This window comes from Rhinatrema bivittatum, chromosome 9 (genome assembly GCF_901001135.1).
Source record: "Rhinatrema bivittatum chromosome 9, aRhiBiv1.1, whole genome shotgun sequence".
NCBI lineage: Eukaryota > Metazoa > Chordata > Amphibia > Gymnophiona > Rhinatrematidae > Rhinatrema > Rhinatrema bivittatum.
Genome location: NC_042623.1, coordinates 25,598,403 through 25,612,182, shown reverse-complemented (window position 1 = coordinate 25,612,182; position 13,780 = coordinate 25,598,403). Strand labels below are relative to the sequence as shown.

The window sequence follows — 13,780 nt, the reverse complement described above, 5'->3', positions numbered from 1 at the left end:
CACTGATTTCTCTTTAGTTCGTCCGAAATCCCGGTGGGTTCCACCAGGTCCAGTTGATCCCCTCATTCTGGCTTTTGAACGCTTAGTGGACCAAGACTTAACAAAGCTGGCAGCAAGTCAACAATATACTAAGTTTAATCTTTCTAAACCTGAATTCCAGGCGGTGTTATCCCTTCAGAATGACCCCACTATAGTCATTAAACCAGCTGATAAGGGCGGCGGTATCGTAGTGCAGGATAAATCACGATATTCATCTGAAGTCCTGAGGCAATTGAGTGACACTTCTTTCTACCTTCCCTTATCAGCCGACCCATCTCCGCAGTTATATCAGCAGATAAAACATGTGGTGGAAGAGGCAGTAGATCGCCACATCTTAACATCTCGGGAGGCCAAATTCCTTTTACCATCATGTTGTATCACTCCGGTTTTCTATACTCTCCCGAAAGTGCATAAAAGTCTCCAGGACCCCCCAGGTCGTCCCATTGTGGCAGGGATTGGTTCTATTTTAGAACCCCTGTCCCAATTCGTAGACCTGTTCCTAAAACCTTTTATACCAAACATTAGGTCATATGTGAGGGATTCGTCACACTTCATTACTTTGTTAGATCAAACACCGGTTCCCCAAGAACCATTTCTTTTTGTTACACTTGACATAGCTTCCCTCTATACCAGCATTCCCCAATCCGATGCCTTACGGGTTATTGAAAAAGTTTTGGACTCTCGGACTGGCCCTCAACGTATTCCTACCTCCTTTCTAACCGCTTTAGCCACATTGGCACTCACAAAATTTTTTTTTCGCTTTAATGATTCATTCTATCTCCAAATTAAAGGGACAGCTATGGGCGCCACCATGGCGCCGAGCCTTGCCTGCCTTTATGTGGCAGAATTTGAAAATTCATTCGTGTACTCTGCTGAGGGTTTCCAAAATGTCACATTATGGCTTCGCTACATTGATGACATATTTTTATTATGGGCAGGCACAGAGGTTCAATTGTTTATGTTTATTGACTATCTCAATGCAAGTAACCCTAATCTTCAGTTTAACTATTGTACACATCGCTCTCAGATTGCTTTCTTAGATGTGCTGGTATCGGTTGAGGACGATCGTTTTTTCACTACCATTTTTCGGAAAGAGACAGACCGGAATACTTTGTTATCTTTTCAGAGTTGTCACCCCAGTGCACTTCGTAGGAATATTCCCACGGGCCAATTTTTTAGGCTTCGTAGATTATGCACTACTCATAGGGAATTTTTAGCTAAAGCCCATGAGATGTCATCTCGTTTCATGTCAAGAGGGTACCCTAAAGCTGTAGTCAAAAAAGCAATGAAACGAGCTTTATATACCAACAGGGACTTGCTATTTACCCCATCGCGGCATTCTGACTCGTCAGTTACAAACTTCATCCTACCTTTTTCCACTCTGAGCCGGCCGATCTCCCATATGATCCGGAGACACTGGGAGGCTTTATCTTTAAATACGCTGTTTACTGATCCCCTCAGGTTCACTTTCCATCGGGGAAAAAATTTACGTGATAAACTGATTCATGCGGACCTCCCAGTACCACAGGATCCTATTAATAACCCCGGCCACTATCCATGCGGCCATTGCACAGTATGTACTTATACGAGGGTTACCACCTGTGTGAGTCATCCGTCTACTGGCAGAAGGTTCCAACTGCGTTTTCACTCGGATTGTACCACATCAGGAGTAGTGTATATGATCAGTTGCCCTTGCTCTTTAGTGTACGTTGGGAAAACTGCCCGTATGGTAAAGACTCGGATCATAGAGCATTGCTCTAACATCCGTTTGCAGCGGGAAAAAGAACCCATAGTTGACCATTGGATTAACAAATCACATTCGCTTTCAGACCTTTCATTCTGTGTTATTGAGGTTGTTCGACGGCCTGCACGGGGGGGGTAATTATGCTGAGATACTAGGCAGGATTGAACAACGTTGGATCTTTACTCTGGATACAGTGTCCCCAAAAGGTTTAAATCGTGAAATCGAATGGTTTCTGTTTACTTAAAACAACACCCACTAGCAGGGTAGGCTGTTTCAGGTACTGCTTCGGTGCACTACAGGAACGGCAGCCAATGAATGGAGTCCTTTTGACTCACGTGGTTGTCTCTCCCGTAGTTTTGGCGCCAGCTGTCATCTTTAAATACCTGTCATTTTAGAAGGGCATTGCGCTCCCGTTACTTTCTGAATGCTTTGATCAGGTATGTGTAAATTATTGTTTCATGGTCGGTTGTAAGTCCCCTCACAATCCTGACACTTATTTTATTTTCCATGTTACAGCTTTTGTGTGAATTCCTGAGTTGGCGATCCCCCCCGATGCAGCCCGCGGCGAAACACGGGACCGTGTCGGGGGACGCCATTAAGCTGATTGTGGAGTTGCCATATTGAAAGAATAAAACACTTTTTGCTTTATATGACTTTTGGAATATTTTGTCAGGATTGAACATTCACCTGCACTATCTGTACTCTGTGATATCGCTTAAGGTGCAGTACTTGCTCATTGTGGTTTCTTGATTAGCTAATAGCCCCATCTACACGTACTTTACATGTGATGAGCGCTATTAGCTAAGCGCTCGATTGGACTCGTGTTTTGGACGCACTAATCCCTGTTTTGCATTGGGGGTTATGGATGAACGTCCAATCGTGTGTTGAGCCGGGTGTTGGCCGCAGCGCACGGTATTTCATCAGCCTGAAAGTGTCCAGATACTTCCAGTGTTCCCAGATTTACATGAGACAGGATTTGAATGCACTCTAATTCTGTGGAAATATCCCTCCAGGCTGGAGCTTGGAACATGGGTATCCTCCATGGTAAGGAAATATGATTATCATAAGGTGATCGGATTCCCCCAAAGAGTGACTGGATTCCTTCTCACAGTACTAGTCCTGGGGGAATTCTGTGCTACTGAGAAGCGCAGAATTTGCGTAGAATTCCCCCCCTCCTACACAGAATTGCCATTTTCTTCGAAGAATTTGGCAATTTTACACAGAAAATGGCAGAGGAGACCCTAGCATGCCACGAACGGAGCATGTGAAGATAAAGGCCCCGGCGCACTGCGGGACGTGCTCTGCTCGTGGCGAAGATGAAGGCTTCAGTGCCGCGGGATGCGTGCCGTTTGTGGCAAAAATGAAGGCCCCCCCCAGTGCTGCAGGATGTGCACAGTTTGCGGCAAAAATGAAGGCCCCTGGTACCGCGGGACATGTGCCATTCGCTGCGAAAATGAAGGCCCCTGTGTGCCGTGAACGGAGTGTGCTCCGCTCGCGGCGAAGATGAAGGTCCCGGTGAGAGTGAACGTGTGTGTGTGTGAGAGGGAGAGGGGGTGAGAGAGAGCATGGGAGGTGAGGAGGGTATGTTTGAGTGTGGGTGCCAGAAAGAGGGAGCCTATATGAGGAGACAGTGAAGGAGTGTGTATGTGTGTGAGAGATTGGGAGCTGGTGTGTATGAAAAAGGGATCCATGTGTATGTGAGGGTGCTAATCCATGTGAAGGGATTGTGTATGTATGAAACAGAGCCTGTGTGAAGGGGTGCATGAGAGAGAGAGACATAGCCTGAGTGAGGATGTATGTGTGAGAGAAAGGGAGCTTGTGTGTGTGTATATGCAAGAGAGAGGGACCCTGCATGAGGGGATGTGTGTGTGCAAGAGAGTGAGGGAGCCTATATGAGGGTGTGTGTATGTGTACTAGAGAGAAGGGAGCATGTGTGTGAGAGAGGGAGGGACAGAGGGAGCCTGTGTTGAGGGGCAGTACGGAGAATGAGGTCAAACTCTGGGACTGGCGATAGAGTGGAAGGAGTTGAGCCTAGAGGTGGAGGGGAGAGGTACTGGTAGGTGGAAGAGTTGGGGCCTGAGAGAGCAAAGTGGCCAGGGGAGTAGTGAGAGTGAGTGGTGGAAGGGACACTCTTACAGTGAATTTCTGGGGAAATTCTGCTCAAAATATTTAAAATTCTGCATCTTTAAGTAATAACTTTTTCCCCTGTACGTACCTGGATCAGTCCAGACAGTAGGTTGAGCCTCCTTTCCAGCAGATGGAGACAGAGAAAAACTCAAAGGGTATCCTGTATCAGGACAGTGCTCACCCTGTGTCCCTTCAGTATTTCTCTGTCTCCAGCAGATGAAGGTGGCAGAACCTGCGTTTCCCATTTTTTCATATATTCCTGTCTTTGAGGAAGTTTTTTTCCCGGATCAAGCAAGTACTACATTTATTGAAACTTCTTTCAAAATTTTCAAAAAATTCTACCCCATATGGGTCCCCCTATCAATATCCGTAATCCGCGGTCGAAAGGTAAGGCTTTACCCTCGTTTGCGGTCAATTCCCGTCGAGTTTTCCCTTCGGGGCCTACCGGCCATCGACCGCACCACAGCTAAATTTTTTTCGAAGCCATGGCATCTGGTTTTCGTCAATGCCTCGATCGTCCTCAGACAATGTCCATCACAGACCCGCATAGAGTTTGTGTATTGTGCTTGGGGTTTGACAATGATAACCTAAATTGCACCAAATGTGCCCAAATGACGCTGAAGGCCCGTAAAGCCCAATTAGAGAAGATGGAGTTTCTTTTTCATTCAAAACTCCCAACTCCATCGACTGCTTCGATGGAGTTGGGAGTTTTGAATGAGCCGGTGCCATTGACCTCTTGCCAGCAGCAGGATGCCGGTGCTGCCCAACCGGCATCGACTACTCCAAAGCTGTCAACTTCTTCCTCATCGCCTCAGGAGAAGGACTGAGGAGAACATCGTGAGAAGCATCGACACCGGCATCGGAAGGCTCAGTCTGCCGAATCAGGCAAGCCCTTGGCATCGGCGGCGACAGAGCCACCAACAAAGAAATCCCGTCCACAGAAGGCCCCATCCTCCTCTGTGACCAGGTCACCGAGGCATTCCTCACCTTCATCAGTGCAGGGAGCCATAACTCCACTTTCACCGGTGGACCTTCTGGCTATGCCAGTGCTGCCTCCTACTCCAGTGCCGGGGTTCAATGCCCCAGGCTTCTGTGAGGAATTGGATCAGATGATCCAAGAGGCCATCGGTAAAGCACTGCAAGGCTTCCAGCTTCCTTTGACGCCGATACTGGTGCCCGCGCCAGTCACCGATCCAATTCCCATGGCGCTCGTACCGCTACTGGGTAGACTGGATTCGTTGCTCGGTGCCCTTCCACCGCTGGAACAGAGGACACTGGTATGTCCTCTTCCTTCGATGCCGATTCCTGTGTCATCAGAAGACGAAGAAACACAGATACCCATACCGCCGTCTGGAATTCTGCCACCGACTCATCCATCGATGTCGCCAGTTCCATCTGTGCCTCCATTGATGCCTTCGGTGCCTCCATCAATGCTGTCAGTGCCACCTTCGATGCCATCGATGCCTAGGCCTGGCCCTTCGGGATTAACGCCATTTCTCCCCTCTGAAGATCCTCAGGGAGCTGGTGATCAACCTTATGATCCTTGGACTGATGATTCTTCCCAAGATACAGATGATCTGCCTTCAGAGCCCTCTCCTCCTGAAGAGAGAAGGCGTTCTCCTCCAGAGGATCTGACCTTTATTAACTTCATTAAAGAAATGTCTGAGACAATTCCATTTCAACGTCAGACAGAAGAAGATTCAAGGCACAAGATGCTGGAAGAACTCCTGTTTCTTGATGCTCCTAAGGAAATCATGTCAATTCCTATTCATGAAATTCTAATAGATCTGCTAAAGAGAAATTGGGAGCACCCAGGTTCAGTACCACCTGTCGGCCGTAAGACAGATGCAACCTATCTTGTGCAGTCAGCTCCTGGGTTTCAAATATCACAACTGGATCATCACTCTGTGGTTGTGGAATCAGCTCAGAAAAAGGCACGACGTTCCAAACCTCATTCCTTCATATTTCCAGGAAAGGAACAGAAATCCCTAGATGCTTTTGGCAGACAGGTCTTTCATGGCTTAATGCTTATAATCTTGCATTACGTCCTACCAGTTATACATGACCCAGTATAACAGAAACCTTTTTAAGAAGATACAGGATTTGCCTGAATCTTTACCTGACCAATTCCAGGATGAGCTTAATCTCTAGCTCAGAAAGGCCTGGCTGCGGGCAAGCATGAGGTCTGCGCTGCGTATGACATTTGACACTGCCTCTAGGGTGTCCGCAGTGGAGATTAGTGCAAGAAGGTGGGCCTGGTTGAAATCCTCCGACCTCAGACCAGAGGTACAGGACAGGTTGGCTGAGCTGCCCTGTTCTGGGGATAATCTCTTCGGAGACAAAATCCAGGAGACTGTGGCTCAGCTAAAGGACCACCATGAAACGCTGCGTCAACTTTCTTCAGTGCCTGCTGATTTCTCATCCACCTCCAAGAGGACAATCAGGCGAGACTCTAAGCGACCAGCCTACAAACCAAGAAGGTATTATCCTCCGGCTTCCCGAAGTCGCCCTTCCAAGCCTTATCAAAAAGGTCAGTCCAGGCAGTCCTGACCTCAGAAGACCCAACCTGCTCCTCAGCCAGGACCAGCGTCAGGGTTTTGAGTCCTCCCTAGAGAGCATATGCCAACCTCCTCTTTTATCTGTACCGGTTGGCGGTCGATTGTGCCACTTCACCAACCTTTGGCACACAATCACCACCAATCAGTGGATACTTGCGATAGTCACTCACGATTACCACCTCAACTTCCTGACTGTACCGGCAGACTCCCCACCTCGGCCGACATGGGGATCGTCCGACCACTCTCTCCTTCTGGAATAGGAAGTTTCAACCCTCCTCCAGTCCTAACAGGGGCAGGGGTTCTATTCCCGGTATTTCCTCCTCCCAAAAAAGTCAGGAGGCATTCGTCCAATCCTGGACCGTTGCGCCCTAAACAAGTATCTATAAAGAGAAAAGTTCAAGATGGAAACCTTGGGTTCTCTGCTTCCTCTTCTACAAAGAGGAGATTGGCTGTGCTCTCTAGATCTCCAGGACGCATGCACACACAACTCAATAATTCCATCTCATCGCAAATTCCTGCGATTCCTGGTCGGCCCTCGTCACTTCCAGTACCATGTACTACCATTCGGCCTAGCGTCTGCTCCACGAGTATTCACCAAGTGCCTTGTGGTAGTCGCAGCCTTCCTCAGGAGTCAGGGTGTTCATGTCTACCCTTATCTCGACAATTGGTTAAAAAGGGCTCCGACTCAGCAAGCCGCATTGGCATCTTTGCATCTCACTCTTCATACCTTGGTCTCCCTAGGGTCTCTAGTCAACTATCCCAAATCCAAGATAGTTCCATCTCAAACCCTATCCTTTATTGGAGCTGACCTGAACACTGTACAGGCGAAAGCCTTCCTCCCTCAGGATCGGGCTTTCACCCTGGCCTCTCTGTCGCATCATTTACAGACTCGAGTATCCTCAACTGGTCACTTCCTCATACTGCTGGGTCACATGGCGTCCACATTGCATGTCACTCCGATGGCCCGCCTAGCCATGAAAGTCATGCAGTGGACCCTAAAATCCCAGTGGATTCAGGCTTGTCATCCAATGTCCAGCATTGTTCACGTTACCACACAGCTCTGACTATCGCTGGCCTGGTGGATGCAACACTCCAATCTACTTCAGGGCCTTCCATTTCAGGCTATAGAACCTCAAATTACCTTGACAACAGACGCCTCCAACCTAGGGTGGGGTGCTCATGTAGGTGACCTGCAGACTCAGGGAACCTGGTCTCCAGAGGAAGCCAAACATCAGATAAATTTCCTAGAGCTTCGGGCGATCAGATATGCCCTCATGGTATTTCAGGATTGCCTTTCAAACAAGGCCATCCTGATTCAAATCGACAATCAGGTAGTGATGTGGTACATCAACCAGCAAGGAGGAACGGGCTCCTACCTCCTGTGTCAGGAAGCTGCACAGATATGGGCGTGGGCCCTTTCCCACTCGATGTACCTCACAGCCACCTACTTGCCGGGCGTGGACAATGTGTTGGCGGACAAGTTGAGTCGCACGTTTCATCCTCACGAGTGGTCTCTCAACCCCACGGTAGCGGACACAATATTCTAACGTTGAGGTTACCCTCACATAGACCTATTTGCGTCAGTCCACAATCACAAAGTAGAAAACTTCTGTTCTCTCACAGCCACCACTCGCAACCGAGGGATGCTTTCGCCGTCTCGTGGGCCAGCGGTCTCCTCTATGCATACCCTCCACTTCCACCAATATCGAAGACTCTCGTGAAGTTACGGAGGGACAAGGGCGTAATGATTCTGATAGCCCCTCTCTGGCCACACCAGGTGTGGTTTCCAATCTTCCAGGACTTATCAGTACGCCGCCACATTCCTCTGGGGAAGGATCTGCTTCTGATAACTCAGAACAACGGATACCTGCGCCACCCCAACCTCCAGGCCCTATCTCTGACTGCCTGGATGTTGAAAGGTTAATACTCCAATCTCTTAACCTTTCAGAGTCAGTGTCCAAAGACCTGGTAGCTTCACGAAACCCTTTCATGAGAAGGTCTTATCGTTCTAAATGAAAGAGGTTTACAGTCTGGTGCACTTCCATGTTCTTAGACTCCTTCACTTGTTCCACGGCGAGGTTTCTGGACTATCTCTGGCACCTGTCTGAGTCAGGCCTGAAAACTTCCTCTATCAGGGTGCATGTCAGCGTGCTAGCCGCGTTTCATAAGGGCAAGGGGAATGTTCCTATTTCAACACAACCCTTTATGAGCGGTTTGCTCCACTTAAAACCTCCACTGCACCCTCTGGCCCCTGCTTGGGACCTTAACGTGGTTTTGGGGCGGCTCATGAAACCTCCGTTTGAGCCTCTCCGCTCCTGTGATCTCTGTTATCTCACATGGAATGTAGTATTCCTTCTTGCTATCATGTCCGCTCGCAGAGTTAGTGAATTGCAGGCATTAGTTACCTACCCGCCTTACACTAAAATTCTGCATGATAGGGTAGTGTTCCGCACTCACCCTAAATTTTTACCAAAGGTAGCATCGGAATTTCATATTAATCAATCCATTATCCTACCTACCTTTTTTCCCAGGCCCCATTCAAACCCAGGAGAACAGGCTCTGCATTCCTTGGACTGCAAACGTGCCCTAGCCTTTTATTTAGACCGCACGTTGGCCCACAGGAAATCCACTTAATTGTGTTTCTTTCGACACCATCAAATTGGGAAATCCTGTGGGAAAGCAGACCCTCTCCTCCTGGTTGGTGGACTGCATTTCTTTTTGCTACCAGCAAGCAAGCATTCCACTGCAAGACCGTGTACAAGCACACTCTATCAGGGCCATGGCGACATCAGTAGCGCATCTCCATTCAGTGCTGCTTGCTGATATTTGTAAGGCTGCTACCTGGAGTTCTCCCCATATCTTCGCAGCCCATTATTGTTTAGATAAGGCTGGCAGACAAGATTCCATCTTTGGCCAGTCTATTCTACGCAACTTGTTTTCAGTTTAACTTCCCAACATCCTTCCACCGACCCATTCAGGATGCCCTCCTAACCAAATTTCCACCCCTGTTGTTGTGCCTGTTGCACGTCCTTGGGTGCATTTGGTGCATTGCTCGGGCATCCTCAGCTCGGTACTCACCCATATGTGAAGACTACCATCCTGCTTGTCCTGTGAGAAAGCAGAGTTGCTTACCTGTAACAGGTGTTCTCACAGGACAGCAGGATGTTAGTCCTCACAAAACCCGCCCGCCACCCTGCTGAGTTGGGTTCGCTTACGTTTTCTTGTTTTATTTTTCGCATGTACTTTTTACTATAAGACGAGACTGAAGGGGGACCCCTGCTGGATGCAGGGTTAGTGCATTGCTGGGCATGCCCAGTAGATGCCAGTCAAAGTTGACAAAAGTGTTCCGTGATTGGGCTCCATCCTGTGATGTCACCCATATGTGAGGACTAACATCCTGCTGTCCTGTGAGAATACCTGTTACAGGTAAGCAACTCTGCTTTCTCCCGCTCTCAGCCAGGCACAGGAGGTTTGTTCTGTCTCCGCCGACAGTTCCCTCCCACCCCTCTGCTCACTCCAATGCCTCGTTCTCCGTTTTTGCATTGCCTGCAGAGAGCCTGCTTCCCGACTCTCCCGCGATGGGCTATGTTTGGTGTGCTTACCTGGCGGGGAGGGTTCCTCTTTGGCATCAGGGTGGCAGGCGTCCCGATCGCATTATAGCAGTCGCTGATTCACCTTGTATGGTGATTGCAAATTGTTAAGCATTTCATCTTCTTATTAACCTAGTTAAGTGGCATACCTAATTGTTTCCTTGCTTCCACAACAAAAGTGATTATACTTTTGTCTTTGTCTTTCTATAAAACACTTTTAGGATTTAGTTTGTATGACAGGCTTACTAAAAATTCTAAATTCCTTCTCTTTCCTCTGCTTACACAGCGCCTCACTATAGAGGCCTGGCTTCACTTCAGTTAACTTTACCAAGACATTATTTATTTATTTATTTAACAGCTTTTTTTTTTTTTTATATACCGACATTAGAGGGCACATCATATCAGTTTACATCTGTGACTATTTATCTGTGTTGATGGTAATAAAAGAAAAGACTTCGTAAAAATGTGTTTAGCTCTCAGGCAGGTGTCATTTAGAAAGTGCTGAACATACTGGGGTAGATAACCTAGAAAATACAATGAAAAAACTCTGTCCCAGGAGAGAAAGCAATATTGTTACCAGTGCTCAATAATTCTGTGTAAAATGAGACAGGCAGAAAGTGCCCTTCCTGAAGAGTTTCACACACAGAGTAAGTGGCAGAGCTGAGATTAGAACTTAAGCACAGTGAGATAAAATGACTTATCCAAAATCACACAGATAATTTAACCCATACCTTTGCCTTCTAGCCACTGGTGAAGCAGGACAGCTTGGACTTGTATAATGAGAGGGACCCATTTAAGAATGAAGAGGTTGGAGTGGATGAGGAAGACAGTGACGACAATGATAATGGGATCGAGGGTGAAGTGGATCCCCTAGAGCGGGATACTATCCTCCAGACCCTGCACACTAATACTGAACGAGTGTCCTTCCCCAAGGGGCTTCCTTGGGCACCTAAAGTCAGGTACATCACATGCTATTGTTATCAGCTCTTTAACCTTGTAACTGGGTAGTGGGAATCAGATGTCTTAGAGAAGCCAGCTTAATATTCCAGTGGCTATTTATCTGTGTTAATGAGCAGGAAATCTGGATTGTATTCCTAGCTCAAGATAATTTTCAAGCTATCTGGGGCTGAGCGTAACATCCAGAGCTCTTAGGGCAAGAGAGGTTCTTAGAATGAAACATGATGGCCAACCAGAGAATAGCAACACAAGCACTATTTTAAGAACTGCATTCTGCACCTTGCCACAGAAGAGCACTGCAGTGCCTGTGCAATAAATGGAGAATGGGGGAAAAAAAACATGCCAGTGAGCACACATAATGATTGTCAACAGTGCAGAGCTCCATCTCACAACCGGTAGTGATGAGGTATCTCTGCATGCAGGACTGTATGAAGCTTAGTTTTGTCTTGATTCTTCAATTTTGATGCCTTATATTCTCTATTTCTCTCCTATTGGTCAAACAGAGAGAAAGATATTGAACATTTCTTGGAAGCAAGCAGGAGCAAGTTCATCGGATTCACTCTTGGGCAGTGAGTATTGCTATATTTTGGAACTTTAAGGCTGTATTTATTTTTTTGCTCAATTTCATACCCTTCTTTCCAGGTTAAGCACAAAATGGGTTCCTTATCATCCTTCAGACCAGTCCAGATGATTGGGTTTTCCTCCCCTACTAGCAGATGGAGTCAGAAAAGCTTTACTATACTGCTGGCACATAAGATACTGTGCCACCTGCAGTCCCTTAGTATACTCTGTCTCCAGCAGATGGGAGAGGAGCAAAATCTCCAGTCAAACTTGAATACAAATTGCTCCTAGGGGTGTTAGGTCTAAGATTGGGACCATTGTCCTGGTAGAATAGAGCCGAGCAAGGAGTTGGAGGCCCTTGTTTAACTGGTGCCCTGTCCTGGAGAGAAAATTGATAGCCAGTGGTCTGGCTCCCTCATTCTATACCCTCATCTCATTCTAGCTCATAAGAACATGCCATACTGGGTCAGACCAAGGGTCCATCAAGCCCAGCATCCTGTTTCCAACAGTGGCCAATCCAGGCCATAAGAACCTGGCAAGTACCCAAAAACTAAGCTCCCTATCTCTGGTTTCTTCAGGCAAGATTTTTTACAGAAATGCATTTGCTTTTTTGTGTTTTCTTTTGGGGGGCACAGCTCCTTTAAATAAAAGTTTGGAAAAAAAAAGTCAGTGTTCTGTTCATACCCCAGATCAATACAGACTTCTGGGTTTTGGCTCCCTGCCAGCAGATGGAGACAGAAAAGTTTCACTGACACTACCATATAATCTAGTGTGCCACCTGCAGTCCCTCAGTATTTTTCTGTCTCCAGTAGTTGATAGTGGTGTAAAACCTGCAGTCTAGAGTATTAAAAGAAAAAGATAGATCTCCAGTTCCTGTTCAAACCCCAGGTCAGACCAGACAAGTGGGTTTTGTCTGGTGGAGGCAGACTTGGAATTGTTGCTGTTATGGAGACATGGTTCACGGATTCTCATCTTAGGGTTACGGCCATACCGGGCTATAACTTGTTAAGGAAGGACAGAGAGGGCAGAAAAGGGGGAGGCGTAGCTCTTTATGTCAAAAACAATATCCACTAAAAAAGAAAACCAAGTTAAAATAATATTAATACACTGGCATATGGGAAATTAGTATCAGAAAAATTGTGCTCTATATCAAATAATCCACAAGTTCTTGCCCTTAATGGGCTTCAACCAGCATCATATACTAGAGCAGTCCGTTCACGTCATATACTTTTCCCATATTTACAAAACCTAACCAGAAAAACTTACATTTTATTAACCTCTCTTGACTTTTAGATCCTAAAACAATTTCCTAAAACTTTCTTCTAATACTTATCTTTTATCTTTCAACAAGACAATTTCCCTTTCCCAATTTCCAATTTCTCAAACGAATGCTTAAAACTTAATCCCACAGATCTCCCAACATTGACAATGTTTCGGCAATAGGCCTTTTTCAGGGGAACCAAATTTCTCTACAAAAAAGGCACAAAACATCATTTATTAAAACACTTTCTATACCTATTCCATTCCCAGCAACTCATAAAAGCTACCCAAATGAAACATACCCTCTATATTGACCATCCAGGCTCAAATTTAACCTAAAAAACAATGGCGGAAAACGCTCACCTAACAGTCCCAACCACCCATATTTAAACTCACATCACAGACTAAAAATAAACCAATTACAGCTCTTTTAGTCTCTTTCACAAATAGATGGACCAATCCACGTCTTTATTCAAACCCTCCGAAATACTGTCCTTAAAGTAAAAATTTATTTATTTTATTTATTTAAAAACTTTTCTATACCGTTGCTAAGTTAAATACCATCGCAATGGTTTACATGTAGGCACATATTTAATGTAGGTAAAAGTGTACAATAGTACACTTTGTAACAACCGGCAATTGCAATTGTCATCTCTACCATCAACCCTCAACACTTCAAGCACATAAAAAAACAAATCTTCAAATCTATGATCTAAATCGAGACAGTGTTGCACTAGAGGAACCTCTACCTTTTTACACTTTATTGCACACCGGGTTTTAAGCTGACGCATTGTCTTCCCTACATAGATTAATTGGCAGGGACACCAAATTGCATATATAAGCATACAATATCCAAGCAACTGAACTGCAAGGAATGTGTGGTAGAGAAGAAGCATTATGGGCCGTCCTAAAAAAAAAATTATATGATGGTGCATCCATTTTTA

The 13,780-nt window shown here is 46.3% G+C and overlaps 1 protein-coding gene across 6 annotated transcripts in view; it reads left to right on the top strand.

Annotated features, from left to right (window-relative positions):
- The window catches only part of STRIP2 (striatin interacting protein 2), a 216,229-nt gene that overhangs the window by 78,434 nt on the left and 124,015 nt on the right, over positions 1-13,780 (top strand). For all 6 annotated transcript variants that reach the window (XM_029615800.1, XM_029615797.1, XM_029615799.1 and 3 more), the window contains 2 exons: positions 10,803-11,017; positions 11,519-11,584. In XM_029615800.1, the coding sequence (XP_029471660.1) occupies positions 10,803-11,017; positions 11,519-11,584 (281 nt within the window). The remainder of the gene's footprint in view (positions 1-10,802; positions 11,018-11,518; positions 11,585-13,780) is intronic.